The following is a 14487-nucleotide window of genomic DNA, read 5'->3' on the forward strand; positions in this document are numbered from 1 at the left end:
TGCCCATTCCAAATGATAGGTTCCCACTTGAAACGTGCACTGTGAAGTCAAAAGAGTGATATCTTAATCGTCACAGACACTGGTCTATCTGGCCCTGATTTGACTGGATGACCCTTGCTATAAAATGAATATCGCTTAGTGCAGCTTTTACTACACAAATTAAAATCTATATTATCCCAGTAAATATCTGTTATTTAACAGAGCACTGAACTTGGGTTCAAAACACAATTACCCAAGTTACCAGTCTGGGACATCTCTCTTTTCAGTTGTCTCACACGGCTTACATTCACACTGTAATCTGCACCAGTGTCTGGTGGACCGTTTCCATTCTGATGAAATAGTTGACAACGAGGTTCCGTTCTTGTGACCGGTTCTTCAGTGTCCACAGCAGCTGCTCTTGGTTACAGAAACTGCACTTTCTTGGGGAACAACTGCAATATACAAGAAAGAAAGCAGGTAACTGAAACGTGCAGTTTTAGGAATGTACAACCGATAAACAGGATGAATCTAATAACAGAGGCTGCTCACACAAGGAACGTACCTTCCTGAAAGTTCTTAAAAAGTGTTACTGGTTCATCTGGGCTACATCCGCCACACGCTCCACCGCAGAGAATGTCAATCTTCACGCCGCCTTCAGATGTTGTCACCGAGGGCGTGTGGGAGGCATAACCAAAGTGGGTCCACATTTGCTGAAACAATGCTAGTACACATAATTGCACTTGCAAAGCACGAATTGCATCGGCGGTGGTATTATCTTCCTTCCAATTTTAAAATTAGTATTTTTGTTGGAAATATGGGAATGATTTGATTCTATGAAATGAAATAGGAACTTGGAACCAAACCATTCCATGAATGATAGAACGCTTATTCCTGAGTCATGGTTCACAAATGGTATGTAATATTCGCACTTAAAATTATATAATACAAAGACCCGTGGCTCAACGTTCTTTTGGTCCTTTGTATCTCCCTTATATGCGTCTACGTCATGTATTTTGAAGTCCCGTTGCATGAGGCTTATTGCCTTCAGCATTACAATGATTTGGGCCTACAGGAACCTAACCATTCTGTCGACAGGACGATTCTACGACAACACTGCATGCTTCAGTGGCGCGATCGTTGCTCATGATTTCAAGCATTCAATTGTAAATCGAATATTAACAGCTGGAATATTGCGTTAATCTCATAGTCATCAATATATGACACAAACCTAGTAACATGATATTATGGAAATCAGAAAAGGCTATTTGTCAAAGTCAAAAGTTACCAAACCCTAATGCATTAATGCTGCGACTTCTGTAGTATAAAATATATTTTTCAAAGACAATTCTCGTTACTGCAATTACTTACTCGTTGTTTCGAGTATTTTCTCGTTATTTCAAATATTGTTTCGTTGCTTCCATTAATTTCTCGTCACCTCGAGAATTTTCTCGTTATTTCAAGTTTCTTTCAAAAACTTGAAATTTCGAGTATTTCCTCGTTATTTCAAGTATTTTTTCGTTCCTTCGATTAATTTCTCGTTGCTTCGAGTATTTTCTCGTCGTTTCAAGTTTCAGTCAAAAACTTGAAATTTCGAATATTTACTCGTTGCTCCGATTTCATTTTTCTTAATTTCTAAGCTTGATGAAGCTGGCATGTATATTTTAGGAGATCTGCGCCGAGCAAGATGACATTCTCATAGTCACACACAACCTGCACCCTACACTCTACGCCCTACATCCTACACCACCCGAGCTTCAGTGGTCATAAAGCAAACTTTCAGTTCAATAGAGAGGATGTGCATCCTTGCAACCACTGTATCTTCCCATAAAGAAGACCCCACAAAAGACAGACCGCATAAAACAACACACTTTAGGGTTGTTTGCATAAGGCTTTAATTAAGATGATAATAATAACATGGGTCCAGATACGTAATATGTAAACTATACTTTTTTTTTTAATTCATGTAATGAATTATGAGTTCTATATTAAGATCTACTGCATCAACGATACAAAATGAAGTGTTTGAGAACATTCTCAGCTTCTCAAACACCTCAGTTCTCGACTGCTTTTCACTCTAACTACCCGTAAACTAAGAAAGATGGAAATGTGTTGTTACTATACTCTGCAGTGACTGGTAGAAGAGCAAAACAGAATTTTTATTCAACATATGTCATATTTGGGATTTCACTGACTTTGTGTGCTGGCGATTAGGTGCATCACTCTGAGGGTGCGGGTTCGAATCCCGGATGGGACTCAACCAAAAAAGTACTAGAATTTGTCCTTTACTGAGGAAGTGAAATCCCAAATATGGCATATGTTGCATTTGATCACTTCCTAAATGGCATCGTGTGATCAGAATTTTTATTCTTTTCTCAAAAACACAAAAGGTGAAACATAGAACATACAAGTTTAAGTAAATATAATAAAAATATTTACATGATATCATTTGAAAAGGCACATTGTTTCATATATTTGGATAATTTGAGAGTGAGTGGTTGATAATCACATTTCATGAGAAAACGATAGAGATAGAAGGAGTCACACAGAACTATTTTGTTAAAAATGATATTCGTTGTTCGACAAGTGGTGGGCATATTAGTAAAACATGGAATTCATCACATATGGATTGACTACAAAGATTACAAAGTCGGCTTTCTTTCAAACCATTCAGACAGCGCCCTGTTTCCATTGGTAACCTATGATTTGTTGTCCTAAATTTTGTCAGTGAAATTCTACTTTGTAAGGTTAATTTAAGATGAGGTTCTGGAATAAGTGCATTTTCATACATTGTGAAATGAAATCCTTTTGATGATTGAGTATTGCTTGAATTCCAAGATTGAACAAACTGGTCTAACTCACTGTACTCACTATACTATGTACTGACCTCGGGTGAACTCATTATTGGAATAGGGGTGGAGAGTATGGATGATCTAATTAGTGTACTCATTGAGTTTATCTTACAGGAGGTCTGTCATTTGGGAGGGAATCGCAACTAAGAAATAACTATGAAATGATACCATATATTAGATAACGTTGAGGATTTGACTGAACTCAATTTGCTCAAAAAGCATACCATTTTGGTCTTAATGTCAGTACGAACTGGTATGCTTCCAGTGTCCACATACAACATCTAGCGAAGCAGTGTTCATGAAAATATTAAATGAATTGTGTTGTTTTAAGTGGTCTGTCTTTTGGGGTCGATACCGTCCGAAGCATATTTCCTAAACTATTAGTGATAACTTCATTAGACTTGGAACACGTATAAAGCATGATAGATAGGTTTGCCATTTGGGGTTTAAACCCAGATAGGAATCTTTTGCGGTTTCCACCCAAATGTGACTTAGGCTGTGGATATGAGGATGTCATGTTGTTCGGAGCAGATTTTCTTAAACTATACATGCTAGCTTCATCAAATTTGGCACACATATCAAGCATGATCTACAGATGTACCATCTGATGGTTATACTCAGATATGAATTTTATTTTTTGCTGTATCCATGGACACATGACTATGAGGATGTCATTTTGTTCGGAGCAGATCTCCTAAAATATACATGCCAGCTTCACCAAGCTTAGAAATTAAGAAAAATAAAATCGGAGCAACGAGTAAATATTCGAAATTTCAAGGTTTTGACTGAAACTTGAAGCAACGAGTAAATATTCGAAATTTCAAGTTTTTGACCGAAACTTAAAGCAACGAGGAAATATTCGAAATTTCAAGTTTATGACCGAAACTTAAAGCAACAAGGAAATACTCGAAATTTCAAGTTTTTGACTGGAAATTGAAGCAACGAGAAAATATTCGAATTTTCAAGTTTTGGAAAGAAACTTGAACTAACGACAAAATATTCGAAATTTCAAGTTTTTGACTGAAACTTGAAGCGACGAGAAAATTCTCGAGGTAACGAGAAATTAATCGAAGCAGCGAAAAAATATTTGAAATAACGAGAAAATACTCGAAAACATATTTTATGCTACCAAAGTGGCAGCATTAGGCTTTCGTAAAAAGTCACGTTTAACAGTTTTACTTTCACAAAAAGCTCTCTGTCTCTAGTATGATGGTCTACCTCCAGTTGTTGCTGATGTATAGCCCGTATTTTAAATAGTTTTGTCCAAATTGGGACATTAGTTTTAACTTTCCACACTAGTTTCAATTGTAAGTGTGATATTCTAGTTGTTTGACGACAGGTTTCTATGATATATACATATTTCATTTCCATATCAAACACGTTCTTGTCACGATATGGCTGAGTGACTTTTGTTTTATGCCGCAGTCTGCAATATTCCAGCCATATGGCGGCGGTTCGACATGGCTGAAATATTGCCGATATGAAGTTAAATATTAACTCACTCACTCACTGGACAGGTTTTATTAGCATTATTGGTCAGGTGTTTGAAGAAAAATATGACACAAAATAATGGTGATCCGTGGAAATCGGGGTTAGACTTGATTTACAGGAACTCATGGGTGTTGTGAGAAACAACTAATGGTATGAATGAGTGGGTGAGTTTAGTTTTACGCCGCTTTTAGCAATATCACGGTGGGGGAGACCAGCAAATGGGCTTCACACATTGTACCCATGTGAGGAATCGAACTCGGGTCTTCGGCGTGACGAGCGAACGCTTTAACCACTAGACTACCCCACCGCCCCCACTAATGGTATGACCACGTGAAGGGTCACTGACGTTTTTGACGATATCATCGTATCCCAATTTAACAGATCGATGTTAATGATGTAGGATCACGGGGTCGTCTGGTCAAGACTTCGATTATTTACAAACCATGGTCATATAGCTGGAATATTCCTGAGGGCGGAAAACCAACATTATGGTCAGTGTCTGAGACCTGGTTCCCCTTGCAGATACTAAACTTTAGACTTCATGTATTTTTATAAATCCTGCCACTTAAAATCAAAGGACAGTGTCTTCCATGTGGTTGTTCTTAACGTGGCTGCATACTTCAGTGGCAATAACTGTTTTTCTACTCATACTGAACTTTGGAAACTGTCAGCGAAGGGACTGGGGTTCTTTCTGTATGGCAAACACTTAAATTTTCTGAATACTTGCAAGTCATGTGTGATGTTGTGTGAGTTGTCAGAAGATTACCTGTGGACCAATCAGCATGCCTGTTCCCTTGGTGTTGACATGAAACGTTCCCTTTGGGCCGCAGCCAAGGTTTGCCTGAGAGTAGCAATCACTTGCTACTCCAAACGCTCCTGTTCCAGTAGCAAAGGTGTGGTCTGTTGTGTTCACCTTCATCACCTTGTAAGAAAACAGTTCCAATATGAAGTAAGCTTGCAATCGTAAACATTCACAAATTTATTAGGTAGGTATTAAACATGCTCAATTTTTAAACGTATTATTTATGTATATGTGTGTTTGTTTCTTTGTTAATCCTATGATTCCTGTGGCAAAACAACAGAGAAAAGGAGCAATACTTCCGTTGGGACACTGAACGAAGTTGTTGCAAATCTATACAATTAGCATACAAAGCTGTGTTGTTATACCCTTATTTGCACCATTGTAGTAGCATGTGCATACAATGCGTTGTAGTTGCATATCCATTGGTTTACATATTGTTGTGCATTAATGTATGAGTGATTGAGTGAGTTGAGTTTTACGTCACACTCAGCAATATTCCAGACATATCGCGACGGTCTATATATCGAGTCTGGACCAGACAATCCAGTGATCGACAGCACAAGCATCGATCTGCACAAGTGGGAACCAATGATATGTGTCAACCAAGTCAGCAAGCCTGACCACCCGATCCCGTTAGTCGCCTCTTACGACAAGCACGTGGCAAGCATGGGTTGCTGAAGACCTATTCTACCCCGGGACCTTCAAGGGTGATGGTGATATGAATATGTTACGACATCCTTTTGTGTACCTGTGATATTACACCTAAGTGTATGGACATGCTATTACACCAAATTATACAGTTGTATTAGTACAACTAACTGTATGAATATGCTACCATATCTGCGCAAGTGAGGTGGATGAGAAGATATCTTTATACACCAAAGTGACAGTATCCGAAGCCTGGGTGATGACACGACTAACCAGCCAGAACAAACAACGGATGAACACTTAAGACATTAGTACAATATTCAATGAATTCTGTAGGATAAGACGAATCGTCACAAGTCGCTGGCATGGTTGTAGAAAAGTATGGACAGAGCGTGCCTGTAACAGTACCTTTATATCAACTCTGATTTTGCTGAAGTTTGTTGCAGCGTGACCAGCAATATTTGTCTCGGTACCACTACAGAGCAAATCTTGTACATTTGGGTACTCCCCTGAGTTGGTAACAGTCAAACTGACGTATTCCCTGGGAGACTCTGAAGCCATGTCATGACAGTAGATCTTGGTGGGGCAACCCAGAAATGTTGTGGCACTTGGGTAGATCCAGTACTCGCCATCGGTAGCCGTTGGGTTAATTTCCTTTACTTCAGAGCAGGATCGTGGGACAGTAAGTTGTCCTGAAAATATATCTCTAATGTCAAATCTCCAAAAAAGCTAGAATACCGCCTTCGATGTCTGTATACATACATTTACATGTATATTCACGTAGACAAATCTATTTCAACTGCATGGTCTAATTCAGGAAGGCCATCGTCCAAAAAATTCTAAAAACAAAAACTACATAGTCAGGTTATATGAGACTTTATTATATATTTTGCATTCTTAATCTTTATCACTATCGCAGCGTACATTGTCCTGTTAGCCACGTGCATCCTGTTCCTCTTTGTCACTTCCATTAGCCAGTGTATATGATATTTATGCCTTTATTGGTCATCCCTTTTGGCTGGCTTTGGCTGTGTCTGTCATCACTGTACAAGTAAGCGTTATTTTTTCTGCATCATATATATATTTATTACTCGCCCGTTGAAGATACTGCAGCGTAATATTTTCACTTCACTATTACACTAGTGTAATACCGCTTGACCTATAACGTCAAAATGGTTCAAAGTTGTGACGACACAATGCTAATGTTGATGTCGCGATTTTACTAGACCTTGTTTTACTTGAAAGCTGAGTGTCCTCACACTATAGGCAATTTCGCCGCAGTTTCTGTCAATTTATGTTGGCGAGTAATAAACAGAATACTAAACTCGCTTCCGTGAAATACCATTTTCATTAAACTCGTTAAAGATTTAGTATCAAACTCGCTTTCGCTCGTTTGATACCAAATCATTAACCCGTTTAATAAAAATTGTATTACACGGAAGGTCGTTTAGTATCCTCTACATATATATTGTCAAAAACGTGGCGTCCGGTATTCCGACTGTCTGTTTAGGGGCGACCGCGAGCAGGATTATGCTGCTCGTAGGCAACGTGAGGGAACGTAGGCAACGTGAGGCAACGTGAGCTGGAACTCCGCCCACCCTCAGCATTAATGTCCCGGGGTAGAATACGCCTTTGATAACCCATGATTGCCATAAAAGGCGACTATGCTTGTCGTAAGAGGCGACTAACGGGATCGGGTGGACAGGCTCGATGACTTGGTTGACACATGTCATCGGTTCCCAATTGCCTAGATCGATGCTCATGTTGTTGATCACTGGATTGTCTGGTGCAGATTCGATCATTTACAGATCGCCGCCACATAGCTGGAATATTGCTGAGTGCGGCGCAAAACAAAACTCACCCATGTCTTGTCGACAAAACTACCAGTTCATTTGGACGATCTTTGTTAGAATTATGTGCTGTTTTGAATATGCATATCATGAATGGGAAATGCGGAGCAGACAAAAATACTGAAGATTTTACATTTATCGGGACAATTGGGGGCCAGCGTAATTTATTTTTTTTATTTATTTTTTTTTTGTCTGTTCTCGTCTAGTGCTGACTTCAATATACAGTCTCGCTCACAGAGCACACGCACCTCCCAGTCACGATGAAATTAATTACATCACACAAGCAGGAATATGAGTAAGAAGAGATGATTCGAAACAAAGTTATATGATTGTTTGGAGTGAGTTTAGACAAAAAATGTTCTCAGGTAGTGTGCATGACTTACTCGATGAATGTTTAAACACAGCCTTAAGTGATATCAACCAGAGTATAGCACATACTGTAGATGATTTGTGGTCAGCTACAACGGGTGTGAAACGAAAACTGACACAGAGATATTTTAGTAAGAACAGCCCATGGTTTGAGAGTGAATGTAGGTGTTTAAAAGCTGAGCGTTGCCGGAAATTAAATCAGTTCAGAATTTTTAAAGACAAACAGGGCTTAGATGAGTGTCATTTTGTTAGAAACTTGTATAACGCCAAGTGTAGGCAGAGAGGAATAGGGTACTATACACAAAAACAGATAAATCTAGAAAAATATATCAATTCTAAAACGTTTTGGTCAATCCTTCAAGGCTTGAATGGTAAACAGTCTACTAAATATGACATCAGTACACGTGAGTGGTTCAAACATTTGAAGCAATTGTTTACGTCAACTAGCAATGATGTAACGGAGGATGTAAGCGCCGGCAACGAGAGCACTAATCTACACACAAGCACACCAATTAATTGACCTACTGACTAATAACGATTTGGAGATTCACCTATTATCAGCCAAGAAAATAGAAATAGTATGAGACACTTATGGGTAAATAATGCCTTCAGCAACCTATGCATGCCATAAAAGGTGACTGTGCTTGTCGTAAGAGGTGACTAACGGGATCGGGTAATCAGTCTCACTGACATGGTTGGTACATGTCATCGGTTCCCACTTGCGCAGATCGATGCTTGTTCTGTTGATCACTGGATTGTCTGGCAACACTCGATTATTTACAGACCGCCGCCATATAGCTGGAATGTTGCTGAGTGCGGCGTAAAACTAAACTCACTCACACTCACTTAATACTTGGCACGATACATTTGTTGAATGAGACCTTCGGCGACTAATTATGATGGATCCTTGGTTACCACAACTACCGAGGTTAATCAATTGTTAAACATGTCTTTAGAATTCGATTCAAAGACACCAAGTACAAATATCGAATGAGTTGAAAAGTTCGAACAAATTTCGATGCACATTCGAACAAACCTTTACCTTTCCTATAGAAAACGTTGGTAGATGCCCCCAAAGACTGCACTGGAATCTTCCAACACGTACTGGATATGCACATGTTGTCAGCGGAGCTGTAGATAAACCACTGAAATGTGGGCTTGCTTGCAAAATATGTGGCACATTCAAATCTGCTAACTCCAGTCTTGTATTCAAGATGCGCGGCATGGGCTGAACCGACGTCAGCAACAAAACCCTGATTTTCATAGCACGTTCGTCTACCCCCAGAACCAGCACCCGCACCTGTGACGGTTGATCGTAGCAGAAGGAGACCCACGTATAGACAACGGACATCTGCGTGAGCCATCACTAGCAGTCTTGAAGGTCTGCTGGGATGTTTCGGTACTGAAAAATTGAAGTTCGAGAAGCAGTTTTTCTCGCAATACATTCCATATCATTGTCTTTTTTACACAGTTTCTCAGGGTTAAACAATAAAACCAGACAAATTTGCTAAGTATAAAACCGCAGAACGTACCAACCTTTCCTGTTTCCAACTTTGACTTTAACCAAGGGAGTTTCTGTAAAACATTTCGAAGCAAATCATCAGATATTCATAAACTAGCGTACTCCAAGTGATTAGAGTGAATTAATATTACCACAAAGGAAGAATGGCCTAATGAACTGGGTTTCCTGGTACCAGTAACCGGTTTTCACATCCAATAACGCCTTGTCTACTAGCCTCAAGCTCTAACAGCGGTTGATTCTTTGTCAATAATAATAATCAGTAATGCTGAAAACAAAAACAAATTCGTATGCAAATTATATTTTCCAGTTTTTGTGTACTTGGTATGCTCCTAGAAACCGTTATGACCTCTGCTCACACACCCAGGTCATTAACTACGTTTCATAGCTCCATGTCTGGAAATACTTGAATAGTTGCTTTCACTTCGCTTAACGCTAAGGTACTTATTGGCTCATTATACATCAATCAGCAACGTGGGAACGTGCCTTAAGTGAGGTTTTCCTCTGAATTAATTATGTTTTGACACACCTGTGGTTGTATCAATAACTTCATGTCGCTAAAACTCTGAGGTTGTCATATAATCAAAATATCCCAACATCAATGGTGAAAACACATTTATTGGGAAAAAAAGTATTGGTGTATTTAATGGTGATGATTCAAGTGAACCGGAACGGAGCTGATCTTCGCTTTCGTGATGTTCCCATTTCCATAAATATTTTATAAATATTTATCAGTTGATGGCGATCTATAGCGTTTTAATACTGTATTGTCTTTCATAGTTAGGACATTATAGATTTTCATACTAGTTTTACCATTGCATCTGTGATATTCTAGTTAATTATACTGTCCTTCGCTGACTTTATACATCACTTGTTTTAGTAACGATGTGACTTGAAATTTTAACTCACTCACTCACTCTAGGATATTTATCATTGAAATCTTAAGTGAATGAAATACCTGTACCAAATGTCAATCAATATGACACCAACGTGTGACCTTGTGCCACAATCTGTAATATAAGTGTTGTTGAAGGCTCATGCACTGCTCAGGTCCTACTCTTGTGACAAAGCTGAAATACCCTTTCCCTGGAAAAAAGCTGGCGAAATCAGAAATAGTGTCTCGTTTTTGTTGTTTTCTTCTGTTGCTTTCTTGTCTCTCAGCAAAATGTAGTTTTCTAGCACTATAATCTCCAATAAAACATTCATCAGTAATTACTGCCGCGAACCGAATTAATTAACTTATCAAGTGGAGAGGAACATATATAGTTATAAAAATAAGTACAATGCAGAAATATTGATTTTATCCAGTTAATTCATCTACACGACGTTATTCATTCGGAGAGATATACATTCAAATTCAAAACATGAAGATGAAATCAATTGATCTAGAAATTACAAACTCGGAATGGAAATGCATTAATTCTCATTTATCGATGCGGCACAAGTGAAATTGTCCTCCAACCATTGCCGCCTGAAACTCCTTTGGAATATCAGAACTGCCTCCAGAAATGCCAGAAACCTACGAACGTATGTTCAGATAGCATTTCGTTGAACATATGTCTAAAAACACCATACTCGTGTTCTTTGGAGTCACCAAAGTGCTTTATCTGTATGACTCCTAGCATCATTTTATTCACCATCAAACAAATATTGGTCTTAGCAACCCATGCTTGTCGTAAGAGGTGACTAACGGGATCAGGCTAGCTATTCTCGAAACGTTCGTAGCCCTACGAACTTCTGAAGCCCATACTTAACACATTGGCTACGATCAAAGTTAAGAATGCTTAGGTAGTTTCGAGAACAAGGGCCCTGGTGATCATGCTCGCTAACTTCGTTGGCACATGTCATCGTCCCATATCCCAATGCCGTTGGTCTGTGCTCGTGATGGTTTTGTCTGACCCAGAATGGATTATTCACATAACATGGTTCAAAGCGGCGTTAACCAACAAACAAAACTCAATGCCTTCTCCACTTCATAACTTCAGTCACACCTCGCTCTTCTCTAAATAATGAAAGAAGAATGATGCAAATATCCCTCTTCTCCTGTTCGACAACAACCTACTGAACTGAATTAGGAGAATATAATTCGTGTGCTCAGTATTCTCTTGTGAGTGTTGTTATTATTGTAAAGAAAAGAAACTGTAGTATTACAAAAGTATTATATAGAAGGTATTCGTTAATACCAATACATTTAAGGGAATGTAATTTTGCATCTATAATTCTCCAGCTCGTCGCCATTTGATGAGTTTAAAGTGTAAAGATGTAACTATGGTTACTGTTGCTCCAAAGTGTTACTATATTGTAAACCCGTAATGGAGGTGAATACGAGATTACATATATTACATATAAATAAAGTCCCACCATATGAGATCTGTTTATATTACACAAATGAAAGTAACTACAGCTGTTGGTTGCGCTGAAGCCTCGGAGACAGTTACAAATCGTGATGTCATCACTGTGCGGAAGGGAGCGGCATATTAGATTAGATCATTCAGGCAGCATGAAGATTAACACAGTAGGCTGTGCATCGAGACAAATAGAGTATTCTGTGCGTCGAGATACAAGAACCACACACCTGTATCTACATCACCCTGAAACGGGTCCATTGAGGCCTAATGGCGTCATCCGTTTATCAACTGGCAACAGAGACATAATATATAATGTGTTCATTTGGAATCGGAGAAAGTGAAACAATTAATCGATGCGAAGAAAATTTAGTCACTTATGATAACTGTATTCTTTTTTCTATGAAAGTACAAGATGAATGAATTTTATGTAGAAAAGGTCCAAGAAAAGGTTCCCAAATCGGCACCTCAGGACTTTATCGCAACACCCGAGTTGGTGAGGTAGTTGCTAAAATGTCCGTTCGTCACGCCGTAGGGGTTGGATTCCCCACACGAGTGCAATGTGTGAAGTCCATATCTGGGGTCCCCCGTGATGATATTGCTGGAATATTGCTGAAAGTTTAACCTCACTCACTCACTAACGCAACGCCCACTTATATGGTGGTGATCTGTAAATAATCGATCTAGTCCAATAAGGCGTTGTTATGATGGCCATTGGTCAAATCAATTGCATTTGCTAATTACCAGTGCTAACTCGGATCCTCACGAGAGTGACGAACACAGTATGAAACATCCTGTTTGGCAATGGATCCTGCAGGGAAATGATAAATATACTTGCATCCATAAGTGTGACAATCCGCCCACCACGATATGATCGCCACCTAATATTTCCACGGTTGCACCAAGACAACTAAGCAAAAACCAATCTGTTTCTAATTTTCGAATTTGTATTTGCTAATATGAATGTATATGTAAAACATTTCAGTTATTTATATGTTTGCATTTGAGTGAGTTTGTGAGTTTACATTTATCGTCACATCGGCAATATTTCAGCCACACGAGAACAATCAACTATCATCAATAAATTCATAAATTTAAAGAACAGTAAAAAATACTATAGTATCACTGAGATGGTAAAACTAGCAGGTAATCATGGAACGATATAATACGAGAGAGCAATGCAAAAATAAAAATGGGTGACAGATCACCAGCAGCCAAAGGTTGACCACCACGCTTGGGACCATGGGGGGCTTACATTACTTTTGCTTCCTGCATGGATCCTAGTTGGATTTACCAAATCTAGTAAGCTAAATTTAACTTTGAACGTTTTGGGTCGATGTTTGTATTTGAGATGCATTTAGCGTTTAGGTAGCAGAACATTAGTTAAACACTATGCGTAACAGCTCCAATCGTAAGTTCGACACGTCAAACATCGACTCACCAACATATGCCATATTTGGGATTTCACTTTCTTAGTAAAGTACAAATTCTGGTATGTTGGGGTTTGAGTCCCATCCGGAATTCGAACCCGCACCCTCAGAGTGAGGCACCTAATCGCCAGCACACAAAGTCAGCCGCCTAACCCGCTCAGCCACCGCTACTTCTACAAAATTGAAAGTCGGACAACTGGTAGTCTAGATTGCGACAACCTGAAGACTGACTAGTAGGCTCACATCATTCACTTCACTCACAATACAGTAGAACACGGATATAACGAACTCCAAGGGACCAAGGGATTTAGTTCGCTATATCCGTTGATCGTTTTTCACGTTTGACCGCCATATTGGCTTATAGAGATGAAGAGACACGTGTATATATACATGAGCTACATATTTTTATTCTTAATAATGGAACTGAGTGTTGATTTCGGAATGCCAAAGTCGAGAGCGATGTTTGTCTGCGATCTTACTCCTGATTCTACAGCCTGGATTATCTGAAGCTTTGTGTCAAAGGTGATAGCTTTACGTTTGCCTGCCATAGCGACGAGAGCGAATTGAAGATCTGTGTATCAGTCAAGCTTTTAAACACGATGTGTTTCTTTTGTTAATTAATTAATGACTATCAAACAATGTTGATTCACCGCCAACGAGTTGACACTAAGCTGACACTGAGTGAGTTCGCTACTCACGTCGTTAATTGGGCTTGGGGTCAGGAAATCAGTTCGCTATAACCGTTAATTCGCTACTCACGAGTTCGTTATTCACGTATAATTTTAATGATATTATAAAGGGACCATTGACGGGACTTTTAAATTTGTTCGCTGTATCCGTTTGTTCGCTATATCCGTTTGTTCGCTATATCCGTGTTCGCTATATCCATGTTCTACTGTATTTGACATGTGTGAAGCCCATTTCTGGTTTGCCTGCCGTGATATTGTTGCAACATTGCTAAAAGCGGCGTAAAACCATGCTCTCACTCACTCACTCCTCGCATTCCCGACAGCGTTATCTCATGAAACATATTTCACCATGTGCAGGGTCTGATGTAAGTCGGTGATATCACAGTTAAACCTCTTCATGTCAGGGAGGTAGCCTAGCGGGTAAAGTGTTTTAGCAATTACACATACTGCCACAAAGTAAAATGTTTTCAGAAAACATTCGCCAAAACACATTCTGTGGTCGTGCTGCATGGCATA

At 39.2% G+C, this 14487-nt stretch overlaps 1 protein-coding gene across 1 annotated transcript; it reads right to left on the reverse strand.

The window, feature by feature from the left end:
* Window positions 1–375: 375 nt before the first annotated feature.
* Window positions 376–9352, reverse strand: LOC137278878 (A disintegrin and metalloproteinase with thrombospondin motifs 9-like). The gene is made up of 5 exons (XM_067811380.1): window positions 9031–9352; window positions 6178–6461; window positions 5086–5241; window positions 542–689; window positions 376–431 (listed from the first exon to the last, which is right to left on the reverse strand). Exons 1-5 carry the CDS (start codon window positions 9350–9352, stop codon window positions 376–378), a joined length of 966 nt encoding a protein of 321 aa, XP_067667481.1.
* Window positions 9353–14487: the final 5135 nt, after the last annotated feature.

The sequence above is a fragment of the Haliotis asinina genome, chromosome 3 (genome assembly GCF_037392515.1).
Source record: "Haliotis asinina isolate JCU_RB_2024 chromosome 3, JCU_Hal_asi_v2, whole genome shotgun sequence".
In the NCBI taxonomy this organism is placed as follows: domain Eukaryota; kingdom Metazoa; phylum Mollusca; class Gastropoda; order Lepetellida; family Haliotidae; genus Haliotis; species Haliotis asinina.